This window comes from Symphalangus syndactylus, chromosome X (assembly GCF_028878055.3).
Source record: "Symphalangus syndactylus isolate Jambi chromosome X, NHGRI_mSymSyn1-v2.1_pri, whole genome shotgun sequence".
Taxonomy (NCBI): Eukaryota; Metazoa; Chordata; class Mammalia; order Primates; family Hylobatidae; genus Symphalangus; species Symphalangus syndactylus.
Genome location: NC_072447.2, coordinates 28,892,820 through 28,919,469, shown reverse-complemented (window position 1 = coordinate 28,919,469; position 26,650 = coordinate 28,892,820). Strand labels below are relative to the sequence as shown.

General features: G+C 39.4%; 1 protein-coding gene across 6 annotated transcripts in view; it reads left to right on the top strand.

Annotated features, from left to right (window-relative positions):
• The window catches only part of FANCB (FA complementation group B), a 190,103-nt gene that overhangs the window by 80,905 nt on the left and 82,548 nt on the right, over positions 1 to 26,650 (top strand). For 5 of the 6 annotated variants that reach the window (XM_063634547.1, XM_063634544.1, XM_055267587.2 and 2 more), the window contains 3 exons: positions 5,662 to 5,778; positions 6,042 to 6,193; positions 6,645 to 6,942. In XM_063634547.1, the coding sequence (XP_063490617.1) occupies positions 5,662 to 5,778; positions 6,042 to 6,193; positions 6,645 to 6,702 (327 nt within the window). In that variant the 3' untranslated portion in view covers positions 6,703 to 6,942. Of the gene's footprint in view, positions 1 to 5,661; positions 5,779 to 6,041; positions 6,194 to 6,644; positions 6,943 to 26,650 lie in introns of those variants that run through there. The other variant, XR_010119591.1, reaches the window with a different exon arrangement.

Genomic DNA, 26,650 nt, shown 5'->3' with positions numbered 1-26,650 from the left:
GGACATCCTATAGGCACATTAATTCAATCTGGGCCAAACTGAACTCATCTGTCCTCATATGTTATTTCTCTTCCCATATTCCTGTCCACCACCCATCCAACAGCTCAATCAAGAAGCATCGGGGGTTATCCAAGACTTTGGCTTCTTCACCAATTTTCACTTCTTAAAATTTTCATCTCTAAAAATCTCTTATTTTCATTCCTTCCTCTGCTTTCCCAGCACTTTCCTTAGGTCTCCACCATATCTCATCTGATCTGTGGCACTAACAGTGTCCCATTGAATTTTCCTGCCTCCAGACAGCTTACCACCCCTGCTCCCAGCAATCGACTCAGCTCTCCTTAGAAAATGATCTTTCTATATTGCAAATCTGATTACTTTATTACAAGTTTAGACCCCTCAGTGGTTTCCCATAACTACAGGATAATGTCCGAACTCTTTAATATAGCTTCCAAGGCTTTCCCTCTGTAATTTGGTCTCTGCCTTCCCTCTTTACCCATGGTCCACCATTCTGCTGTGTGACCCAACATTTCAGCTGCATCATATGATGCCATGCCATCCTATAATATACCAAGTTTTATGGAGTTGGCATTTATTTCATGTACCCTGCATGTATATTTTTTTCTCTACCTGAAGTGCCCTTCCTTCCCCTTGTCTGACTGCTAAACTCCTAGTTGTCTTTTAAGAACATCTTATCCTTGGTAGCAGCCTACCTTGTTTTCCTTAACCCCACCCTCAACACCATTTAAAACATTGCCTCGAATGATATTATCTGTAATGTTTATCTTCACGATCCATCAGGGAGCACCATAAGGAGCCATGATTCATTTATCTTTAGTATCTAAACTTGCCACAGCAAAGGGAGGAAGATAAATCATGTGACCACAGTCCCAAGGTTTCAAGGAAATCATAAGGCTCTTAAAGGAGACTAAGTCACAGAGCTCTTCTTATTGCCCATTTTGCCCATTTGTTTATGTTTTCTGGGGACTGGAGTCTTTGAAATTCATTGTTTCTAGCAGTCATCAGTCCTCATGGCCTGAGGACATGGTGTTAATAAGAATAAGTAGAAGGGTGGCTACATGAACTGTATAAGGGGCCAGTGGTCATTTTTAAACTGAAGGGAATTTTGAGCTAATGATCATGCCCTAGAGCTATGTTTTTCAAACTTTGAAAAACACGATCCCCAGAAGGATATATGATTGTGTCATGACCCAGTACACACACACACACACACACACACACACGATGAAATAAATAAATGGAAAAAAGTTTATGAAATACTTTATTACGTGGCACACATTCTGATATTTTCTATTCCATTTAATCTATCCTATTCTATTTTGTTTTTTAAGAAAAATCTGTTTACAACCCATCAAATGATTTCACAACTCACCAATGGGTAATGACCTGTAGTTTGAGGAATCCTGTTGTCCAAGTGGCCTTCCTTTCACTCAGGTGCTTGGTTGTATGTGGCTGAAGATGGGCCACATCCCCAGAGGCCCTAACAAGAAACAACTGTTTGTGGGAGGAAGTGATTAATGGTTGGTGAGATCAGTGTCAGCTGATGAATAGAATTCCTTGCATTTTAAAGACCTGAAGGAAGAGTGCAATGTAGCCAAATCCTGACTCTTCCAAGAGCTGAAAAAAGTTGCCTGATTAACAGAACATAAACTCAGAGACTGGAACCATTGATGACTGTTAGGTCCCAGCTACTTAGGTCACAGGGATTTGGAAGCCAATGCCATGGCACCACCATTTGAGAATGCTTCCAGCAGCCACACCCAGGGTCAATCTAATCAATGTGGTGCTTCTGCTTCTGCTTCTGCTTCGGTAATTTCTACTGCTGTGGTCGTTCACTGTGCATATCAAAATGACTGACAATTATCAGCTCAGCATGTAAACAAAGCGCAAGCAGAATTTAAATTACTTACTAATGAGCAGTGGTGTTTGTCAAAAGAACACTGTTGTTTATTTCATTGGATTTCATGTACAAAAATATTGTATTTTTGCAATCATGCCAGAGGGGAAATTAGGAAATTAGAGATCAAGGAAGATGCAAACAGACCAAAATGACAAGTACTATAACTTTCAAAATATCTTAAGCCAAGTTTTAAATGAAATCATGCAATTAAATTATTTAATTAATGTAGTCTAATGTTTATTAAAATATTTACCTGCTGTTCCCCAAGCAGGTACAGAATACATGTGGGTTCCATACAAGAGGAAACTTCAGCTAGTCAGTATGTGTTTTTGATACCTCCTGTATTAGTTTCCTAGGGTTGCTGTAACAAACTACCACAAACTGGGTGGTTTAAAACAATAGAAATTTAGTCTCTCGCATTTCTGGAAGCTAGAAGTCTAAAGTCATGGTACTGGTAAAGCCATTCTCTCTCTCTCTCTCTCTCTCTCTCTCTCTCTCTCTCTCTGAAAGCTCTAGAGGATTTTTCCTTGTGTCTTCCTGACTTGTGGCGGTTGCTGGCAATTTTTGGCTTTCCTTGGCTTGTAGATGCATCACTCCAATCTCTGCCTCTGTCTTCGCATGACATTCTGTGTGTTGCTGTCTTCACAGGGCATTCTCCTGTCTGTCCCTTTCAGTCTAACAGTGTTTCCACTGGTCTAAAATTTTCAACAGTTTGTCGGCCTTCCATGAAACTTACAGGGTTCCGAGCCATTAGACATGAGTGTTCTTCATAGATCCTTCCTGGATACCCCTATCAATATTCTTGGCTGCTGCTGAGATGGTTGATTGGATCCATAATCTCTTTACCAAATGGTTGTCTAGTCACACCCTTGATGTTCTTTCCAGAGCATACTCTCTCACATTTTGCTGTTATCTGAATAGACTGAGGATTTTCCAGATCATCAAGTGCTGGTTCCTTTTTACATAACAATTCTCTCCTCAATTTATCTGTTTCTTCTAGAGTCTTGCTATAAGCAGCAAGGAGAAACTAGACAACACTTCCCATACTTTGCTTGGAAATCTCCTCAGTTAAATATCCAAGTTTATTACTTACAAATTCTATTTCCCACAAAACACTAGAATACAATTCAGCCACATTCTCTGCCACTTTATAATAAAGATCACCTTTCCTCCAGTCTGAGGCCTTACCAGAAGTACCTTTAACATTTATATTTCTACTAGTATTCTGTTCATGATGATATATGTATTCTGATTTGATAGAAGCTTTCTCTACTGTGCTCCTCACTTCCCTCTGAACCCTGTCACCTTTAACATCTATATTACCATCGACCATCTCTTCAAGGCAATGTAGGCTTTTTCTATCAAGCTGTTCAAAATTCTTTCAGCTTCTACTCATTACTCAATTCCAAAGCCACTTCCACATTTTTAGATATTTGTTACAGCAGCACCTCACTTCCCAATACCAAGATCTGTATCAGTCAGGGTTTGCCAGCGAAACAGAACTAATAGAATACATACAGATCTATATCTATACCTGTATATCTGTATATCTTAATGATACTGGTGGGCTAGAGGAGGTCCCCAAACAGTGGTGGGACCTCAACCCTGGCCAGTGTCTGGGCCCTTGACAACTTTGCAAGAAGGAATTTAAAGATAAGTCAGAAAATAGTGAAAGTATGGAGATTTTTTGCAAAGCAAAAGTACACACTCAAGAAAGGGGAGTGTGAGTACTCAAGAGAGTGAGTTGCACCAACAGTGTTTGGGGTTTCTATCTTTATGGGTTTCTTTAACCACGGGGTGGAATAATCATGAACATTTCTGGAAAAACATTAAGATTTCTCAGAACTGTGGTGCCACCCACTTTTGCACCAAATATGAGTGTTCCTGGAACAGTCATGGTGCTGGCAGGTATGTGGTTTAGTATGTTAATGAGCATATAATGAGGTTCTGGGTGAAACCTAGGTCAATTCTAGTGCCATATTCCGTCCAGTCAGTCCAGCTAGCATGGTCCACATCCTGTGTTTTAGGATCTTATTGGCCCTTAGCTTATGCAGCAATTTCACCAGTTTCTTTTTTGTCATGTGAAACTGCTGCCTGGAATTTTCTATTCTGTTAATCATATCTACAAAATACCTTCACATCAGTATCTAAATTGGTGTTTGATTAAATAACTGGTTACTAGCCAAGTTGACAAGAAGTTATATTAATTAATTAAATAACTGGTTACTAGCCAAGTTGACAAGAAGTTAACTGGTTACTAGCCTAGCCAAGTTGGTTACTAGCCTAGCCAAGTTGACAAGAAAACCCTAACCATCACACCCCCCAAATCAGACTTGATCACGTTCTGTCATGAATTATCAAGCATCTGATCCTTTATAGCCTCAAAATATTAATTATTTATGCTTTTTTAAATAAGTTTTTGACTTCATACTTAGCCAGAAGTCTCTTGTATTTGTTTTGTTTTATATCTTTGTTTTAGACTACATATGATTTTGAAAATGCAGTGTATTAAATACTCTCCTTTTGGGTATCATACCTCTCTGTAAAACATATTATTTCTTTTTGTTAAGAAAAGCATTTTGAAGGCTGGGCACAGTGGCTCACGCCTGTAATCCCAGCACTTTGGGAGGCTGAGGCGGGTGGATCACGAGGTCAGGAGATCGAGATCATCCTGGCTAACACGGTGAAACCCTGTCTCTACTAAAAATACAAAAAATTAGCCGGGTGTGGTCGCAGGTGCCTGTAGTCCCAGCTACTTGGGAGGCTGAGGCAGGAGAATGGCATGAACCTGGGAGGCGGAGCTTGCAGTGAGCCAAGATCACGCCACCAAGATCACGCCACCGCACTCCAGCCTGGGCAACGGAGTGAGACTCCATCTCAAAAACAAAAAAAAAACAACAAAAAAGAAACAGAAAAGAAAAGCATTTTGAATTTTAAAAAGTTCTTTAATGATACTGGGTTTTTTATCATAGGAAGTTTTCACACCCACTTGCATGATATGGTATAACATTAAGGCTGACAAATTGCCCATCACAGGGCTGTGTGCTTGCTTGCTAAGGTCTTAGAGTTATAAGAGACACAAGAGTGGATGCATATGATAGAGGAAACATTTGGCTACCCATTAGAATCACCTAGGGAACTTTTACTCATCGCATACCAAGTCAAAAAGGCTAGGGGTGGTAGCCAGTATAAGTATTTTTTTAAAGCTCCCGAGATGTGGTTTTAAAATATGTCCACAAATTCTTTGATATTCCTTTCTTCAAGAAGCAAAACTTAACTCCCCCCTCCTTGAGAGTAGGTTAGATTTAGTGACTTGTTTCTTTTTCTCTCTCTTTCTTTCTTTCTTTTTTTTTTTTTTTAATGGAATCTCACTCTGTTACCCAGGCTGGAGTACAGGGGCACAGTCTTGGCTCACTGCAACCTCCTTCTCCCAGGTTCAAGCAATTCTCCTGTCTCAGCCTCCTGAGTAGCTGGGACCACAGGTGCACACCACCATACCTGGCTAATTTTTATATTTTTAGTAGAGATGGGGTTTCATCATGTTGGCTAGGCTGGTTTCGAACTCCTGACATCAGGTGATCCACCCACTTCGGCCTCCCAAAGTGCTGGGATTACAGGTGTGAGCCATGTGCTCAGCCTAGTGACTTGTTTCTAACATGAGAATATGATGGTAGTGACTGTGTGTGATTTCCAAAACTTGGTCGCAAAACATATTGAGACTTCTATTTGGTTTTCTTTTTTAGATCACATGTTTTGGGGAAAGCCAGCCAACATGCCATGAGGACACTCAAGCAGCCCTAGGAAGAGTCCTACCTTGCAAAGATCTGAGGCCTCCTGCTAACAGCCAGCAAGGAATTGAGGTCTTTGTGATGGTTAATTTATGTGTCAGCTTGACTAGGCCAGATTCTTATTTGGTCATACATTATTCTCTGTGTGTATGTGAGAGTATTTTCAGATGAGATTAACATTTGAATCAGTAGGCTGAGTAAAGCAAATTGTCCTCCTAATGTGGGTGGGCCTCATCTGATTGATTGAAGACCTAAACGGAACAAAAACGCTGAGTAAGATGGAACTACTTCTGCCTGACTACTTGAAGTGAAACATTGGTCTTTTCCTGCCTTAGAACTCCAACTGCCAGCTTTTGGACTGGAATCAACACCACCAGCTCTCCTGGTTCTCAAGTCATCAGACTTGGACTGGAACTATATCATTGGCTCTCCTGGATCTCCAGCTTGCTGACTGCAGATCTTGGGACTACCCAGCTTCGATAATCATGTAAATGAGCCAGTTCCTTATAATCTCTCTCTCTCTCTATATATATATGTGTGTGTGTGTGTGTGTGTGTGTGTGTGTGTGTGTATGTGTATATATATATATATGCACTTAGAATTGCCTTTCCAGCAATATATATATAATATACATAACATATATAATACATTATAGAATATATATAACATATTATATATAATATATATAATATGTTATATAATATGTAACATATAATTTATTATATACAACATAGATAATATATATGTTGTATATAATCAATTATATATATTATATGTATAGAATCAATAGGAAAAAATATATAAAACCAACCAATAGGATATGTGTATATCCTGTGTGTGTGTGTGTGTGTGTGTGTATATATATACATACATACACATATATCCTATTGGTTCTGTTTTTCTGGAGAACTCTGACTAATACAGCTTTCTACCAACAGCCACGTTGGAAACCCCAGTCAAGCCTTCAGATTACTAAAGCCTGAACTGATATCTTGATTGCCAGTGTGCAAGAGATGCTGAGCCAGAACTCCCAGCTAAGCCACTTCTAAATTCCTGACCCACAGAAAGTATGTGAGACAGTAAGTGCTCATTGTTTTAAGCTACCAAGTTTTGTGGCAATTGGTTACACAGCAATAGGTTACTACAACCATAGGTGATTCCAACATGTAGCCAAGCTTAAGGACCATGGCCTTAGTCTTCTGTCAATAAAAATCATGAAATATCTGCCTTTTAGGCACTCATTTGTATTATTATTATTATATTGTATTATTATTATTATTGTATTATTATTTAGGCACTTATTTGTATTATAAGGCACCTATCAAACGTCTAGCTGAAGCAACAGATCTGTAGTGCTACCTCTTTTTTACTCCTTAATATTTTCCAGTTTCATACTCATGTCCCATCAAACCCTCTATCAGCAAGCTGTATGGCTGGATCATATTGTATTGATGTCTCTTTCTTCTGTGCACTCAGAATTGCCTTTCCAGCTCCAGTAATTCTGTTCTGTTGTGTTTATGGTGTAGACATCTTTGTGTTTGGGACATAATATTGTTCTAAATATCTCTGCATGTTTGAAACTTTCTACTTGATTTTCAGAATAAAATTTCACAGGAAAAATAACAGAAGTCATTAAACACAAATTCCCTCAATTGTCTTGTCATCCAATTGCATTTGCATGCAATCTTTCTTCTCCTCTAGCTGTTACATTTGAAGAGTCATATCCCCTTTTCATAGGTGAATCTTTTCACCTGTGCTGTGCATCACACCTTCTCTCCTCAAGGGCTGGTCTGCATCTTCACCCTTTTCCTCTCTTCTGGATGCTTCTCATTAAAACTACTCATGATTTAAGACCATTAAAGACTGGCTTCTCTCTGCAGCTAAAGTGTAGTCTTCTAGAAGGCAAGGGCAGTGTATTGTCAATGAAAGTGCATTAAATACATGAGTGAATGCATTAATTTTGAAAACATTGCAACATTTAATGGAATATAGAGTTACTCTTTGCTAGTGTCTACCCCAAAATTTGTATTTCGTTTTGTTGAAATGAAAAACTAAGATGAAAATTAAAGCCTTTTCTCCAGAGATGTAGTAGAAGGATCAAACAAATGTACTAGATTTAAAAGAGAGATGTATCTGACTGGTGGTCAGCTACCAATTTGGCTACCTAATGACCACTTGACAGCCTTTAAAGCATTGTGTTGAAATTGAAAAGCTGGCAATCCAGGACACCCTTTCTCTTATTGCTGCCTAAGTGTTCTTGACTTCTCACTTCTCTTTATTCTGTAGAGTCAAAAAGGCATGTTCACTCAAAGAGCCTAATGAAATGTTTTCTAGGAAGCCAAGTAACAGCTATTGTCAGGTGAAAGAATCACTATAGCAGAGTGGCTATGGTCCTTCTCAGTCGCACCTTTTATTACCTTCCCCTTTTGGAATATAAACTACAACCAAGCTACATTGGATTTTTCCATCACACTCAATATTGTGCCTATTCTCTCCCCACTCTACAGACTTTCTCTGGATGAGCCCACCTACTGCAATGACTGTGTGACTTAGAAAATATCAGCAAGACACAGAGGGAAAAGCATAGACTTCACATTTAGTGAGAGTTAGTTGAATCCTGGCTCTGCAGCTTACTAGCTATGTGGCTTCTGGAAAGTTACTTAATCTCCCAGAATCTCTCAGGGTCTTCATCAGTAAAACTAATGTACAGCTCAGAGTTGCCATGGATGTTAAATGAAATAATTTTGAAAAACATTTATTATGTTGGCAGTTTAATTGTCTTCCATATTCATGATGACTTCCAAAATATATGTAGCTCCGATTTTCTCTTTAGATTCAAACCCATGATTCCAACTGCATATCTCAAAGGCATCTCATTTTCAACATAGTGACTCAACTCATTATTTTACCTTTCATCCTTTCCCCTCTGGTGTTCTTTAGTTTAATAGCAACATCACAGCCACCCAACATAAAAACTTTTGCATCATCTTCCATCTTTCATCATTCTTTCCTTCAGTCTTCATCCCCAGGATCTGTCAGTTAACAAACTGTTGATTCTGCCTCTAAGATACGTTAAAAATCGAAGCTCTCCTCCTCCCCACATCTACTGCCTTGGCTGGGGCTGTCTTTGACTCTTCAACCTGGACCATTACCTAGCTGTATGTAAAAGTATGTAAGTATTTGCTTACATACAAGACACATTTGTAACAGTGTCCTAGAGCCTACAAAAAACAAACAAACAAAAAGCCAGACAAACAAATAAGAGCAAATTTCGCAGCGCATATGAAATCTTCCATGTTCTGGCCTGAACTCACGTTGTAACCTCATTACCCATAAATAACTGTTGTCCTCTCATCTCTTGTCCTTCCACACTTCCCATTCCATCTCCTTCTTCAACCCAAATGTTGTTTCTTCCATGCCCCTTTTGACTCCTGACTCCCTGAAATACAAGTCACCACCTCTTCCTCTATAATTGCAAAGCATATTTTATATAGCACTACTTTAAAAAAGAAAAATCACACTCCACTTTGCCTGGCTTCTGTGTTCAACTCAAGATGGGAGTTTCATCCTTGTCCTCTACGCGTTTTAACTCAGTATTTGATTTCTGTTTAGTGAATGAACAGCTTAAGACATTACAGAGTTAGAGATTAATTGAATTTCTTGCTCACTGACACAGAAAATATTGCTATTGGATTTTGAAAATTTGATCTTTTTTTGTAACAGCTTTATTGAGATATAATTCACATACCATACAATTCACCCATTTAGAGTATACAATTCTATGGTTTTAAGTATATTCACAGAGTTGTGCAGCCATTACTACAATTTTAGAACATTTTCATTGCCCCTAAAGAAACCCTAAGCTGCTAAGCAGCTGCCAATCTGCTACACATTTGCTAACTCTAGACATTTCATATTAATGGAACCATACGATATCTGGTCTTTTATAATTGGCTTCTTTCACTTAGCATAATGTTTTCAATGTTCATTCATGTTACAGCATGTGTCAATACTTCATCCCTTTTTATGGCTCAAAAAATTATGGGTTTTTAATCTAATTTTTAAAGACTTTTAAATTTTTTACATATCAGTGAGAAATTTTACATGTTAAGAAACATACATTGATTTATTTCCTTCAAAAAATTCAATTGCTTGGCTTATTGAAATAAAGATAAATTCCAGTAGGTAAATATGGAAGATGAATTGATTAAGTCATAACCCACTAAAACACCAATGAAACTTATTTGGAAATGTAGAATTAGCTACAAATTCCTCTAATTTTATTTTATGTTATATTTGGCCTGGGATAGTAAAAAACTATAAATTGAAAACATGATAAGGAGAATATATAAAGAAATAATTCAGATATCATAATAAAATCTCCTCTAAAGAATGATGGTAACTTCTCTACCATGAAATACATCTAATGCCTTTGGTTGCCTTCTACTTTGGAAATTTTGTGAAGGAGAAGAAAAAAATTGTCTTACAATGTATTTTAGAATGTTACATGAGAAAGTATGTTAGAAAAAGGCAACTCTTTACATTTCTTCTCCTACGATATAAATATGGCACATTTACTTTTTAAATTTACAGTATTATAAGTGAAAATATTATTTAAGACAAAATATCTAGGTTACTTCCAACCTACTTTTTGTGTTTTATATTTTTATTTTTATTTTTTTTTGAGACGGAGTCTCGCTCTGTTGCCCAGGCTGGAGTGCAGTGGCGTGATCTCGGCTCACTGCAAACTCCGCCTCCCGGGTTTACGCCATTCTCCTGCCTCAGCCTCTCCTAGTCGCTGGGACTACAGGTGCCCGCCACCACGCCTGGCTAATTTTTTGTATTTTTAGTAGAGACGGGGTTTCACCGTGGTCTCGATCTCCTGAGCTCGTGATCCTCCCGCCTCGGCCTCCTAAAGTGCTGGGATTACAAGCATGAGCCACCGCACCCGGCCCAGTGTTTTTAATTCTTGACTCCTTTTAAAATAAGACAATATATTGAATTTTGGAATTCAATATATTGATTTTTTTTTAATGGTGCATTGATTTTGAAACACTGCCTCTGCTTCCACTTGGCCAGCAGGGTTTATCATCTATATTCATACCAGAAAATTGCTTCACTTCAAGGAGGGACAGCTCAGCCAGGTGGGGAGGGAAAGTCAGGTTCTAACCAAAGTAGGGCATGAGAAAGGCGTCAATGGAGAGCCTTGCTCTTTTTTCAAATCAAATTTATTCAGCATCTTGAAAAAAATCCTCTCATTAATTTGTGCACATATCTCTTTTGAGATTGATGTTTTTGGAAGGAAAGTACAAAGTGACAGTGTCTGAGAGGAGTGCTTTTAGCAAGATATTCCTGACCCAGTTAAAGAATCTTAAATTTCAGGCAAAAACTAATGCTACCGATGTTCTTGGCAGTTCTATCATACGTTTTTAGTGAATTCATTATAATTTTTAAAGCTTTTCCAATATAAAAGATTATGAATATAAATGTAAGATTTTTAGGTATGACACAGTTGTTATCCATCTTTTTGTTTTTGTCATTCTCACTCTAAAAGAAATGGAGGCTGTTCTGGAGATCAAGCTGTTAAAATGTCCCCCTTTCAAATGTGTTAACAAATGTAATTGCTTCATATAAAAAAAGGACATGGAATCTTAATGGCTGCCTTGGGAAGAAAAGGTATATTAGTGGACCTAATAGACATCTACAGAACTCTGCACCCCAAATCAACAGAATATACATTTTTTTCAGCACCACACCACACCTATTCCAAAATTGACCACATAGTTGGAAGTAAAGCTCTTCTCAGCAAATGTAAAAGAACAGAGATTATAACAAACTGTCTCTCAGACCACAGTGCAATCAAACTAGAACTCAGGATTAAGAAACTCAGTCAAAACCGCTCAACTACATGGAAACTGAACAACCTGCTCCTGAATGACTATTGGGTACATAATGAAATGAAGGCAGAAATAAAGATGTTCTTTGAAACCAACGAGAACAAAGACACAACATACCAGAATCTCTGGGACACGTTCAAAGCAGTGTGTAGAGGGAAATTTATAGCACTAAATGCCCACAAGAGAAAGCAGGAAAGATCCAAAATTGACACCCTAACATCACAATTAAAAGAACTAGAAAAGCAAGAGCAAACACATTCAAAAGCTAGCAGAAGGCTAGAAATAACTAAAATCAGAGCAGAACTGAAGGAAATAGAGACACAAAAAACCCTTCAAAAAATTAATGAATCCAGGAGCTGGTTTTTTGAAAAGATCAACAAAATTGATGGACCGCTAGCAAGACTAATAAAGAAGAAAAGAGAGAAGAATCAAATAGATGCAATAAAAAACGAAAAAGGGGATATCACCACCGATCCCACAGAAATACAATCTACCATCAGAGAATACTACAAACACCTCTATGCAAATAAACTAGAAAATCTGGAAGAAATGGATAAATTCCTCGACAAATACACCCTCCCAAGACTAAACCAGGAAGAAGTTGAATCTCTGAATAGACCAATAACAGGTTCTGAAATTGTGGCAATAATCAATAGCTTACCAACCAAAAAGAGTCCAGGACCTGATGGATTCACAGCTGAATTCTACCAGAGGTACAAAGAGGAACTGGTACCATTCCTTCTGAAACTATTCCAATCGATACAAAAAGAGGGAATCCTCCCTAACACATTTTACGAAGCCAGCATCGTCCTGATACCAAAACCTGGCAGAGACATAACCAAAAAAGAGAATTTCAGACCAATATCCTTGATGAACATTGATGCAAAAATCCTCAATAAAATACTGGCAAACCGAATCCAGCAGCACATCAAAAAGCTTATCCACCATGATCAAGTGGGCTTCATCCCTGGGATGCAAGGCTGGTTCAACATACGCAAATCAATAAATGTAATCCAGCATATAAACAGAACCAAAGACAAAAACCACATGATTATCTCAATAGATGCAGAAAAGGCCTTTGACAAAATTCAACAACCCTTCATGCTAAAAACTCTCAATAAATTAGGTATTGATGGGACGTATCTCAAAATAATAAGAGCTATCTACAACAAACACACAGCCAATATCATACTGAATGGGCAAAAACTGGAAGCATTCCCTCTGAAAACTGGCACAAGACAGGGATGCCCTCTCTCACCGCTACTATTCAACATAGTGCTGGAAGTTCTGGCCAGAGCAATCAGGCAGGAGAAGGAAATAAAGGGTATTCAATTAGGAAAAGAGGAAGTCAAATTGTCCCTGTTTGCAGATGACATGATTGTATATCTAGAAAACCCCATTGTCTCAGCCCAAAATCTCCTTAAGCTGATTAGCAACTTCAGCAAAGTCTCAGGATACAAAATTAATGTACAAAAATCACAAGCATTCTTGTACACCAATAACAGACAAACAGAGAGCCAAATCATGAGTGAACTCCCATTCACAATTGCTTCAAAGAGAATAAAATACCTAGGAATCCAACTTACAAGGGATGTGAAGGACCTCTTCAAGGAGAACTACAAACCACTGCTCAATGAAATAAAAGAGGATACAAACAAATGGAAGAACATTCCATGCTCATGGGTTGGAAGAATCAATATCGTGAAAATGGCCATACTGCCCAAGGTAATTTATAGATTCAATGCCATCCCCATCAAGCTACCAATGACTTTCTTCACAGAATTGGAAAAAACTACTTTAAAGTTCATATGGAACCAAAAAAGAGCCCGCATCGCCAAGTCAATCCTAAGCCGAAAGAACAAAGCTGGAGGCATCACGCTACCTGACTTTAAACTCTACTACAAGGCTACAGTAACCAAAACAGCATGGTACTGGTACCACCACAGAGACATAGATCAATGGAACAGAACAGAGCCCTCAGAAATGATGCCGCATAGCTACAACTATCTGATCTTTGACAAACCTGACAAAAACAAGAAATGGGGAAAGGATTCCCTATTTAATAAATGGTGCTGGGAAAACTGGCTAGCCATATGTAGAAAGCTGCAACTGGATCCCTTCCTTACACCTTATACAAAAATTAATTCAAGATGGATTAAAGACTTATATGTTAGACCTAAAACCATTAAAATCCTACAAGAAAACCTAGGCAATACCATTCAGGACATAGGCGTGGGCAAGGACTTCATGTCTAAAACACCAAAAGCAATGGCAACAAAAGCCAAAATCGACAAATGGGATCTCATTAAACTAAAGAGCTTCTGCACAGCAAAAGAAACTATCATCAGAGTGAACAGGCAACCTACACAATGGGAGAAAATTTTTGCAACCTACTCATCTGACAAAGGGCTAATATCCAGAATCTACAATGAACTCAAACAAATTTACAAGAAAAAAACAAACAACCCCATCAAAAAGTGGGCAGAGGACATGAACAGACACTTCTCAAAAGAAGACATTTATGCAGCCAAAAAACACATGAAGAAATGCTCCTCATCACTGGCCATCAGAGAAATGCAAATCAAAACCACAGTGAGATACCATCTCACACCAGTTAGAATGGCCATCATTAAAAAATCAGGAAACAACAGGTGCTGGAGAGGATGTGGAGAAATAGGAACACTTTTACACTGTTGGTGGGACTGTAAACTAGTTCAACCATTGTGGAAGTCAGTGTGGCGATTCCTCAGGGATCTCGAACTAGAAATACCATTTGACCCAGCCATCCCATTGCTGGGTATATACCCAAAGGACTATAAATCATGCTGCTATAAGACACATGCACACGTATGTTTATTGCGGCACTATTCACAATAGCAAAGACTTGGAACCAACCCAAATGTCCAACAACGATAGACTGGATTAAGAAAATGTGGCACATATACACCATGGAATACTATGCAGCCATAAAAAATGATGAGTTCGCGTCCTTTGTAGGGACATGGATGAAACTGGAAAACATCATTCTCAGTAAACTATCGCAAGGACAAAAAACCAAACACCGCATGTTCTCACTCATAGGTGGGAATTGAACAATGAGAACTCACGGACACAGGAAGGGGAACATCACGCTCCGGGGACTGTTGTGGGGTGGGGGGAGGGGGGAGGGACAGCATTAGGAGATACACCTAATGCTAAATGACGAATTAATGGGTGCAGGAAATCAACATGGCACATGGATACATATGTAACAAACCTGCACATTGTGCACATGTACGCTAAAACCCTAAAGTATAATAAAAAAAAAAAATAAAAAAAAAATTAAAAAAAAAAAAAAAAAAAAAAAAAGAAAAGGTATATTAACAACTGAGGGAAGAATAGGAGGGTTTATCATTGCTTCAAATATAATGAACATATAGAACAAACCCTATGACAGGGTAGGTTATAGTTCTAGCCATTGCATTTGTATTCCATTTGCCTTCCCTTTCTTTAGGGGGAACTGAGAAACAACAGGCTAATCTGTCACCTCAGTATGTCCACAGTCTATGAGCTCTGTAGCAGATGTCTTTAGTGCTTGTGTCAGTGTCACCTCCCTTGCCTGCCTGTAATATCAGCCATAGCTGTGTTGCTCAGTTCTTCCCATGCTCAGATTTCACATAGCAGTGTCTGTATTAGTTTGCTAGAGCTGTTGTAACAAAGTACCACAAACCGAATGACTTACTCAATAGCAATTTATCGTCACCAGTCTGGAAGCTGGACATCCAAGATCAAGGTGTCAGCAGCCTGCACTCCCTCCAGAGGTGCTAGGGAAGGGTCTGTTCTAGTCCTCTCTCCCAGTTTCTAGTTCCTTGGGTTGCGGCAGCATAACTCCAATCTTCACATGACGTTCTCCTTGTGTGCATGCGTGCATCCGAATTTTCCTCTTTTATAAGGACACCAGTCATGTTGGATTAGGACCAACCATAATGACCTCATTTTAACTTGATTACTTCTGTAAAGACCCTGTTTTCAAATATGGTCACATTCTGAGATAGGATTAGGTTTCAACATATGAAGTTTGAGGAGACATACTTCAACACATAACAGTGTCATACCTTAAATTCATGCCTTGCCTTTTTTTTTCTCATGGTTTTCTCAAAGCTAAAGCTGTGGGGACCAGTTGGCCTTAGAAAGTGAGGTTGTTGGCATTTTGGGGGATAAACCTCAATTAATCAGGGATGGGATCCAGTGGAGAATGTACTAGCCTCTTCTCCTTTGGTTGGGCAATTCTAGGAGGTATTCTGTCTTTTCTCAGAAGTCCTGGTGCAACTGAGTCCTAACTGCTACAACCACCACCCCACTCATCATCCCGATTTTGGCTTTCTCCTCTATCTCACTGGTCCTTTTCTCTTAGTACAACTTCTTGGGATCCCTACTCAATCAAATGACCAACACTCTTGTGGGATTATTTCCTTGTTTCAGACTCTGCTTTTGCAATACTCCAAACAGTCTGCCTTTGTTTTTCAGCAGGAAAACTAAGTGATCCTCCCTCCATAAGGTTGCATCTCAATTCAGTAGGACAACTATGTGATCCCCCATAAGGCTGCATCTCAACATGATAGTAGTACCTGAGGTTATGATATGAAATATGAGAAAGTATTTTTTTCTAGTCTCCATAAATTTAACCTGTCTTGCTAGCATGATTATAGTAGACATATAAAAAATATAACTATCACTGAAAATGCTGTTGAGATTCTACTCCCATATTGGCAGGTGAGAAAACTGAACCTCAGAGAGTATAAATTGATATTACAAGAAGTTAAACACAGAGATGTGGCTAGAACCTAGATTCTCTGATCTCTAAATTAGCATTTTTCCCACCACACACTTAATTCCTGTTGCCAGGAATATTTCATTAGTTAACAATGAAATATTTGTTGTTCCTTTCAGAGGGTGTTTTACAAGCTTTTAAGGTAATGGAATATAAATTTCTTAAGGACAGGGAAGATTCCCGTTTATATTTGTGACAAATGGGGTTATGTCTTTCATAGAATAAGTCCTGAATAGATACAATGTTAGCTCCATAATGGCAGGGATTTTGGTCTGCTGTATTCACTGGTATATCCCAAGAACCTAGAATAGTAACTGCCACATAGCAGACATTCAGTAAGCATTTGTTGAGTGAACAGAGGAATGCATACATTCTTATAAGAAATAATTGTTTCTGTCTCCTATTCCATCTATTAGATTGTCACTTAATATGCATTAATAATAGCACAATTCTACCTGTCAAAGAATGTTTTAGGTTGTTTACATATATTCTTGATCTTATCTAATCCTCATGATATCCCTACAATGTAAGGAAACTGAGGCTCAGAGGAATTTAGTAACTATTCCAGTATCACAAGACTAATGATTGACCCTACCATGTCTTCACCATGTTGCCTCTGATTAGCATGACATAAATAACTGCAGTGTCAATGCTACAGAAAATGGCACAAGGAACTCTAATCATCACTCATATAATAAGCAATCATCTTGCAAACATCATAAACTGAAAGGTGAAGGACTCAATCCAAGCCATTTTCAAACACTGAGTGTGTGAGGGAGCATGACGACTCATCATAAAACCAGAAAGACAACCCTTATTCCTCCCTGCTGGGTTGTCTGTTGGGAGTCAATTTTATTAAACTGAAATTACTTTCATTGTTATAATTCTTATGTTATTAAGGGTCATTAATTGTTGGCTTTTCTTAATTTATTATTATTTTTATTATTTTTTGTAGAGGGAGGTCTTGCTATGTTGCCAGGCTGGTCTTAAACTCCTAGTCTTAAGCAGTCCTCCTGCCTTGGCCTCTCAAAGTGCTGGGATTACAGGTGTGAGCCACCGTACCGGCCTAATTGTTGGCTTTCTTTGTCCAATTTATTCTTTCTGAGAAAATAACATTCTACTGAATAATGGCAAGCAAATAAAATCTCTTCCTTGTGAAAGCATGGGGTCCCTTTGACAGCCTGAGACAATATACCCCAGCAGTTAAGTCAAGGGCACTAGAGTTCACTGTTTGGCTTTGACAAGTTCCTTACCCACTCTAATTTTCAGGTTTTACATCAGTAAGATGGGATAAGAAAAAGTACTGAGCTTATAGTGTTGTGGTATTAAATAAAATAATGAAATCAAAGTGTTTTACGTAGGATAGGACCTGACTTTAAATGTACATACTGAAATAAATATTATCACCATCACTACCATCATCATATTGAAGAAGAGTTCTTTTTTAATGACATGATACTGTTATTTGTTTGAAGAAAGATCACCTTTGCTGGGGTAGGGATGGTTTCCCTGGGTCTGCAGATACAACATAGAAGGTGAAAATTTCCAAGATGATCTGAGTTCCTTATGTGATTTAGGGCCACTCTATTCCCTACAGCTGTGCTTTCTAATATGGTAGACACTGGCCACATGTGGCTCTTGAGCCCTTCAAATGTGGCTAATGCAACTGAGGAACTAAATTTTTTATTTTATTCAGTTTCCACGTGTTTAAATTGAAAGTCAAATAGCTACTTGTGGCTAGTGGCAACCAGAATGGACAGCACTGTGCTTTGTCATGCTGAGGCTGGGACTTTGCAAACCTTTGCCAGCTGATGCCCTGTTAGGCTCTGCCTGTAGGGAACACTAGAGAGAGATGTCAAGGTTGGAAGGAGGAGAAGGGACCTGCTCCTTTCTGTCCACCTCTGGTCCCATCATCAGTACAGCAATGGTTCTTCACCCTGATAGTGGCAGTTGGTTCCAGTATTGCTACATTCTCAGAACTAGCGTCATTGCATCCCTCAGAGATACCAGGACCAGGCTGGGCAGTGCCCCCACCTTGGATGTCTTGGATGTCTGAGTCCATATTCCACAGGGCTCCTCTAAACCTTTAGATTCCAATAACCCTAACCTCTTATGTAGTAGTGGGTAACTGCATCAGTTTCTCCTGTTTTTCTTTTCAGTTCTCTGGCAACAAACAGTTCAATTCTTTGCATTAAATCCTTTCCATTAAAATACCTCATATAGTGTCTGCTTTCCTGCCTGGTCACAATACAGGCTTCCTGGAATCTCAGTCCCTCTGGGACACATTTCCACAGCTGCCTGAGTAGAATGCCGCTCCAGCCCCAGGACTTGTCCTAGCACTTTCCTCTGACACAGTCTAGCCAGATTTCTCCTTTTCTTTTTGCTAATTTTTAACTGCAGCTTTTACCTAAAAGGTTGGAGTTTTATTTAATCATACCTCTCTTAACAAGTCTGTTTCTATTACTTTTCTCACTGGATCTCAGTTTTATAATAATATATATCTATATTCTATTTTTAAAAATCAGAGTTATTTATTATTATTACTATTTTTGTCTTCTCTTCTGGTTTTCTCCTTATTCTCAGTTCCCTTGTTTAAGTCACATCTGTTTCATTGTTCCTTTCTGTTATTTATACTGGGTTTGTAAAAAACTAACAAATTAACTTTTTAATTTTTATTTTATAGATTTAGGTTGGCCTTTATTTATTTATTTAAATTGACAAATAATAATTGTAAATAGGGGGGACAATGTGATGTTTTGATCTATTTTTACATTATAGAAAGATTAAATCCAGCTAATTAACATATCCAACACTTTACCTACTTATTTTTTGTGGTGAAAACATTTAAAGTCTTCTTTTCTAGTAATTTTGAAATATACAGTACATTAACTCTGGTCATCATATTGTGTAATAGATCACTAAATCGTATTCCTTCTAACTGAAAATTGGAACCCTTTGACCCTTTTTCCACACCCCCACCCTCAGGTTTCCCCTTTCTCCACACCCCCACCCTCATCCCCTGGCAACTACCATTCTACTCTGTATGAGTTCGACTTAAGATTCCATATATAAGTGAGATCATGTGGTAGTTGTCTTTCTGTGCCTGGCTTATTTCACTTATATGTGCTTTTTTTTTCTTTGTTCTCTTTGTTTCATATATGTTTTAAATGACTTCATAAGGATGGCAAGAATTGAATGAATCCCGAGGGGCATTGATGACAGACTTTAATCAATGAAGAAAATGGAAATTTTCCTCCCTCTCACTTCTTCATGTCTATTTCTCTGGCTCCCCCTCAGCAACCCCTCACCCTAAGTGAGGCTTGTTCTCTAAAGAAATTCACCATGTAGTGACTGAGGCCATATAAAAATTAACTTTTCTCAGAGTCATGGTCTTCATTTTGCCTTTGACCCATTTTCTTCACTGGAAAGTTTTTGTATTCTGACATTTCACTTCGTTTGACTCACTGAGCTCTAAATCCATGGTCTATGAAATATATTATTATTGGATTATAGACAGATTCTTCTGGTGTTATGTCATAAACCTGGAGACATTGGTACTAGGGAGGTGGCAGCCAGACCAAGGCTGATACCATAGTGTTCTCAGGTGGTATTGAACTTCTCAACATCAATGGAGGCCTGATAGAGATGATTTTGCTACCTCTTGGACAATTTTACCCCAATCTGCTTCTTGCCTACTAATTATGAGGCTCCTTCTCCTCACTTTCTTATTGCAGACATGGAAAATTTTCTTTTAAGTGCACTTTTCCTCAGCTTCCTTCCCTTGTCATGCAGGCCAAAGAGACACTGAAAGGATAGGCATTAGCACAAATAGAGGGTTACAAATGTTTTATTTCCTTTTGGGGCGTTCATTCATATGTCAGGTTCCATTCTTGGCAAGCAATGATAAAGAGAAGTGTCAGACCCCCACCACTTTTAGATAATGGGTCCACTATGCCACAGTCCTCATCTAGGGGTCAGGAAGAGTCCTCTCAGCATATTTAAGGTGCTGAGACAAGGCTTTTTTCAACTTTTAACCATTGCCCTTATAATAGATGATGCTGTGAATCATCCAGGTTTTCATTCAGGACTGAAGTGCTTATCTCCCCTCCTCCCCCATCTACTGGGTGCTGCTGGCTGACAGCTCTCAGCAGAGTTCTTCTTTGGGAATTCCCTTTGGCTGAAGAGAGCTACCTGCCTGGTGCATCACACCTGACTGCCCCAGAGATAGCCACAGCCTTTGACTAGTTGATGTAGGAGTATAAAGGCCCAGCCCCCTTGCTTCAAGGCAGGACAACTGAAAGGACCATCTGAGCTCCAGAGTGCTCCACCTGGGCTCAGCTGAGGCCATGGTTGTGAAGACATTGCAGTTAACTTCTCTCTGTGCTCAACTGTTTACTCAGACTTTTCTAGGCGTTCCCAAGAGCACTCCTGTAGCCATGAGGTTTGGTACCAGGAGTGATCTGAGAAAGCACGCTCTAAAATGGAATCACCCACCAGCTTGCCAGCAATCAGGACCCCATCACTGGGGGGAGGTAAAGGTCAGACAGCATCTGGCGTACTGTAGTCCTGCGATTGTTAGAACTGTGATGGGAAGCCTTCATTTTCTGCAGCCAGATAAACGAGGGTCCCATCACAATATAAGCCTGCCAGGGAAGTGCTGGCCTCCCAAGAGAAAGGGGGACTATACCCCAAAGTTGCTGCCAGATCTGGTCAGCATATGCTGCTGTTGGGAACCAGAGGAGGATTGTGCTACTGGATTTTGAGGACACTGGATCAAGGAAAGAGCAAAGGTTGGATCAAAGGGAATGTATTGACTTAGGTGCATCTTCCTCTGATGCAGGATTTAACACTCCGTAAGAATGCAAGGAGAGTATGCTGATACACAATTAGGTTGGCTCATGGAAGCTTGGAGAAAGCAGTGACCTGCACCAAGTCAAGTAAAAATGGCAGAATTGCCATAGCAGATGGTGTAAGAAGAGGTCAGAAAGTTCAAAGAAATGGGCATTCTAGCATGGATATACTGTAAGGTTAGAAAACCCAGTGTTAATTATATTCCTAATCCCAAGAACCTGTGTGTATGTTACCTTACCCGGCAAAAGGGACTTTCTAGATGTAATTAACAATCTGGAGATGGAAAGGTTTTCCTGGATTATCTAGGTGGGCCCACTGTTATCACAAGGTTCTTTTTATTCTTATTCAAGTTCTGGGGTACATATGCAGGATGCACAGGTTTGTTACCTAGGTAAACGTGTGCCATGGTAGTTTGCGGCACCTTACAACCCATCACCTAGGTATTAAACCCAGCATGCATGAGCTATACTTCCTAATGCTCTCCTTATCCTTTGCCCCACTCCACAATAGGCCCCAGTGTGTGTTGTTCCCCTCCCTGTGTCCATGTGTTCTCATTGTTAAGCTCCCACTTATAAGTGAGAACATGCAGTGTTTGGTTTTCTGTTCCTGTGTTAATTTGCTAAGGATAAGTGACTTCCAGCTCCATTCATGTCCCTGCAAAGGACATGATCTCGTTTCTTTATATGGCTGCATAGTATTCTGTGGTGTATATGTGCCACATTTTCTTTATCCAGTCTATCATTGATGGCATTTGGCTTGCTTCCATGTCTTTGTTATTGTGAATAGTGCTGCAGTGAACATATGCGTGCATGTGTCTTTATGGTAGAATGATTTATATACCTTTGGGTACACACCCAGTAATGGGATTTCTGGGTCAAATGGTATTTCTGGTTCTAAATCTTTGAGTAATCGCCACACCGTTTTCCGCAATGGTTGAACTAATTTACATTCTCACCAACAGTGTAAAAGTGTTCCTATTTCTCTGCAACCTTGCCAGCACAAAGATCTTACTAAGAAGGAGGCAGGAAATTCAGAGAAGAAGATGTGAGGACAGAAGCAGAGGTTGGGGTGATATGATTGCTGGTTTTGGAGATGGGAGAAGGGAAGGAGTCATGAGCCTAGGAATCCAGGTGGCCTCTGGAAGCTGGAAAAGGCAAGGGAATGAATTATCCTCTAGGACCTCCAGAAGGGAATGCAGCTCTGCTCTGCCAACACCTTGACTGTAGCTCAGTGAGACCTGTGTCAGACTTCTGACCTCCAGAAATGTAAGAGAATATATTTGATATATTTTTTTCTTTTTTGAGACAGAGTTTCGCTCTTGTTGCCCAGGCTGGAGGGCAATAGCACGATCTCTGCTCACTGCAACCTCCGTCTTCCAGGTTCAAGCGATTCTCCTGTCTCAGCCTCCCAAGTAGCTAAGACTACAGGCGTCCACCACCATGCCCAGCTAATTTTTGTATTTTTAGTAGAGATGGGGTTTCACCATGTTGGCCAGGCTGGTCTCGAGCTCCTGACCTCAGGTGATCTGCCCGCCTCAGCCTCCCAAAGTGCTGGGATTACAGGCATGAGCCACCACGCCTGGCCTTGCATTGTTTTAAAAAGCCACTGAGTTTGTAGTAATTTATTACAGCAACAATGGGAAACGAATAATTAATACAGACATGTATTGCTAACAAGGCACATTTGCATTCCTTGCCATTTATAGCTGTTGCATTCAAGGTAATAGGGGCAAGCATCCAAATACTCTTGTCTTTTCTTGTAGTCAGGCTTGAGCCTTTTCATATTGAAATATGTGTTGTTTTATTGTGAATTCCATTCTTTTTATATATTCTTACCTTTTGGGTTCAACATCCTCAAGATCTGTTCCCAGAAATATCCCCAATTTTCTATCTTAAAGCCTCCATTGTATAAGCCTTCTCTTCCCTAGTTTGATTCCACACTCAAACCCTTTCCAGGCATGCTAGAATCTGGTTATGGTTATTGACTGAGCGACAATAACTGGTGGGGTACAAATTACTTTGTTCTGCAAGGCAGCATAATCAGGCCAGGAAGTAACAGTTTCTTTAAGCAAGGGTAGGAGAACTGCTCTGCAGGCCCAGAAGGCTGTGGGAAGTGCTTCATCGGGAGGTTGGGGATTTAGGGGACTCCTCAGAGTGTTTCAGATATTTCCATTTAAACTGCTGGGAATGTACTCTTTTCAGGTCACTACCTTTGCCCACATCAAAGACCTAGCAGGGCTATGAATTCAACTGATACTGTGATTCAGCAAGCAAACTTGGATTTGATCAGACTCAAAGTCTGAGTTAGATATTTGTATATTTCATTCTTTTTGCTATAAGGGATAAAATATTTTTTAAAGCATGGTTATAGAAAATCTTTGATTTTAATCTGTGCCTTGAGGTGAAAATTTAGATATATGAGATTTTTGTTCTCCAGGCTTTAAGTTTCACACTGCCAATCAGGAGCAGCCATCCAACTTAATTAGCTGTTTCAGCCCTGCCTAATTTGAACTGCTGGGTTCCTGTATCAGATTATGGGCATAAGGTTCGGTGCATTTTCCTTCCTTGCTACTCAGAATATGGTCTGCAAACCAGCAGCATGGTCATCCCCTTAGGAGACTGTTAGAAATGCAGCATCTCAGGCTCCATTCTAGACCTGCTAGAATAGGAATCGGCATTTTAAGAAGACCCCCTACTAATCAAGACCCCAAGGTGGTCTGTATGCACATTAATGTCTGAGAAGCATGTGCCATACTATCTTGGCCAGATAAATATGGCTGGATTCTGAGTCTAGCTTCTTACCATCTCCTGGCTCTGCCTTCTTCCCTGTGGCTTTCAATTTGAGCTTCAGGTGCTGGCCCTAGCCTTAATATACCTCACATCCTCTCGGATTTAGGCCTAGGAAGAAAGGACACTGTCCTGTCTCCAAGAAGCCCTAGAAAAAGACTAATCACCTCTTAATAGTTCTGACTGGGTCACAAATTATTCCTGAACCAATCACTGTGGCCAGAAAAGTAAGATACACTGACAATGGTCAGTCTCGTGTTAAAATGAGGGGTGAGGTCTAGTCAGAAACATTTGCTGAACATTGTCCACTATTAGTTGATATGATGTCCTAAGAGGATATCTAAGGGCTTGATGAGTTTCATTTTACCAGAAAGGGAAATAAATCCCGGCAGACAAAACAGCAGATATTCACTCTGCCTCCCTTTGGGTTTTTGTGCTAGCTCCCACTGAGAATGAGTTCTCTTTCCTGATGGGCTCTGCCCCATCTTTGAATGTCCCCCGTCCGACTTGATTACAAACAGTGATATTTCTCCTCATTTTCTTCTGAGTGTTGGATTAAGACCTCAGGCTAAGAGTCTATCTTAATGCCCTTTCTTCCAGAAAGAGTTGTTAGGACTCATCCTTTGTTACATGAACAGTGCCCTCTTCACTGCTGGTGACCTTATCTAAAAAGCTACAGACTCACCTACACTTAGTAACTGCTCACAAACATTCTAAATTGGTCCACTTACAACCACCAGTTGTAAGTTTTGATTTCAGGAGTTTGCTTTCCAATCCATGACCAACATTTCTTTCTGGGTGTGTGGCCAGTTGGATAAGGCCCCTAGGATATTGGCTTTCTTCTGAGTTTTTAACTTTATAGCTTGTGAGTGACCTTGCTTTTAGAATATTAATCTCCTCAAATCTGTGATTTTAGGCTCCCAGAGAAATAGAATATTACAGAAATAAATGGTATTACCCTCTGTAGCAAACACTTTTTGTTCCTTGTGCCATATCCCCATGGCCCACTTGTAATGTTGGATGCTGCTCTGGTAGAAAGTTCCCAAGCTGGCCAGCAGTATCTCATCTTGAGTTCTTGAACCACCTCTTTACTTTTTTTGCCTGGGGGCTTTGCCCAAAGCAGAGGGAGGTTTAATGACTCACAGGTGGGGGAACCTGAAGTGAAGGGACTGTATTCAGTAGATAATGACTCTAGCCTTCTACCTCTCATCCTTCAGAGAGGCATTTCTAAAGCACATTCATCTTTTATTTTTTTTTAAAGAAACATTTATTTTATTATTTATTTACTTTTTGAGACAGACTCTCATGCCATCACCCAGGCTGGAGTAGAGTGGTGTGATCTCGGCTCGCTGCAACCTCTGCCTCCTGAGTTCAAGTGATTCTCGTTCCTCAGCCTCCCAAGTAGCTAGCTGGGATTACAGGCGTCCACCACCACACTTGGCTAATTTTTGTATTTTTAATAGAGATGGTGTTTCATCATGTTGATCAGGCTGGTCTCGAACTCCTGACCTCAAGTGATCTGCCCACCTGAGCCTCCCAAAGTTTTGGGATTACAGGCGTGAGCCACCATGCTCAGCCTACAGCATATTCTACCAGTTTCTCTGAGAGTCTCTAGTGGGATAGAGCCCAACTGCCTGCAGTAACCAACTCAGCAACACATACTTTGTTGGTTTTTTTCTCTTTCTTGATATCTCTTTCTTTCCTTTTCTCTCTCCATGTTACCTCACTCTTGCTTCCTGGGGCTGCCTCCCAAATAAACTGTCTGTACCCAAGCTCTTGCCTCAGCCCTGCTTTGGGGAAAAAATTGGGACACCAATTTCTTGGGCCAAATTTGTCCATTACCTGTTTTTATACAGCCTGCTTGTGAACTAGGAATGGTTTTTACATTTTTTTAATGGTTGGAAAAAAAAAACCAAGAAGAATATTTTGTGACACATGAGAATTATATGAAAATCAAACTTCAGTGTCCATAAAGTTTTATTGGGACACAGACATACCCATTATTTGTGTAATATCTATGGCTGCTTTTGTACCGCAATGCAGGGTTGAGTAATTGCAACAGAAACCATCTGGCTCACAAAGCCTAAAATAATTACTATCTTGCTCTTTACGGTAAAATCTGCTGACCCCTGATCTAGGCAATAAATATTAAATTAAAATTGAATTGTAACATTGTTAATCAAGTATAGACTGAACTCTAACCTTCTATGTTATTCACATCAAAATAATTTCTTTCAGAATGTTTTAGATAGTCATTTAAAAAGTTTAACAGAATTTCTACTTGACTGTCATTTATAACTTGCTTTTTAGACCTCAAAGATTTAATGTTGTAGGTAACTCTTCTGTTTATATGTACAGAAAAGAGAGATTAAAAACTCAGAAAGTGATTTCAATATTCAACTTTAATATTTACTTTTAGATAACCTATTCAGTGTTTGACACAAAGTAGGGAATATTTAATAATAAACAAATAAAAAACAACCACACTTTTTCTGACATACCAAGTAGTTTTCCTGTTTCATGTTAGAAAATTAGCTTCTTATAGAGGTAAGTATTGCATTTTATAAAATAAGTGGTCCCAGGCTTCAGGAAAACAAGTT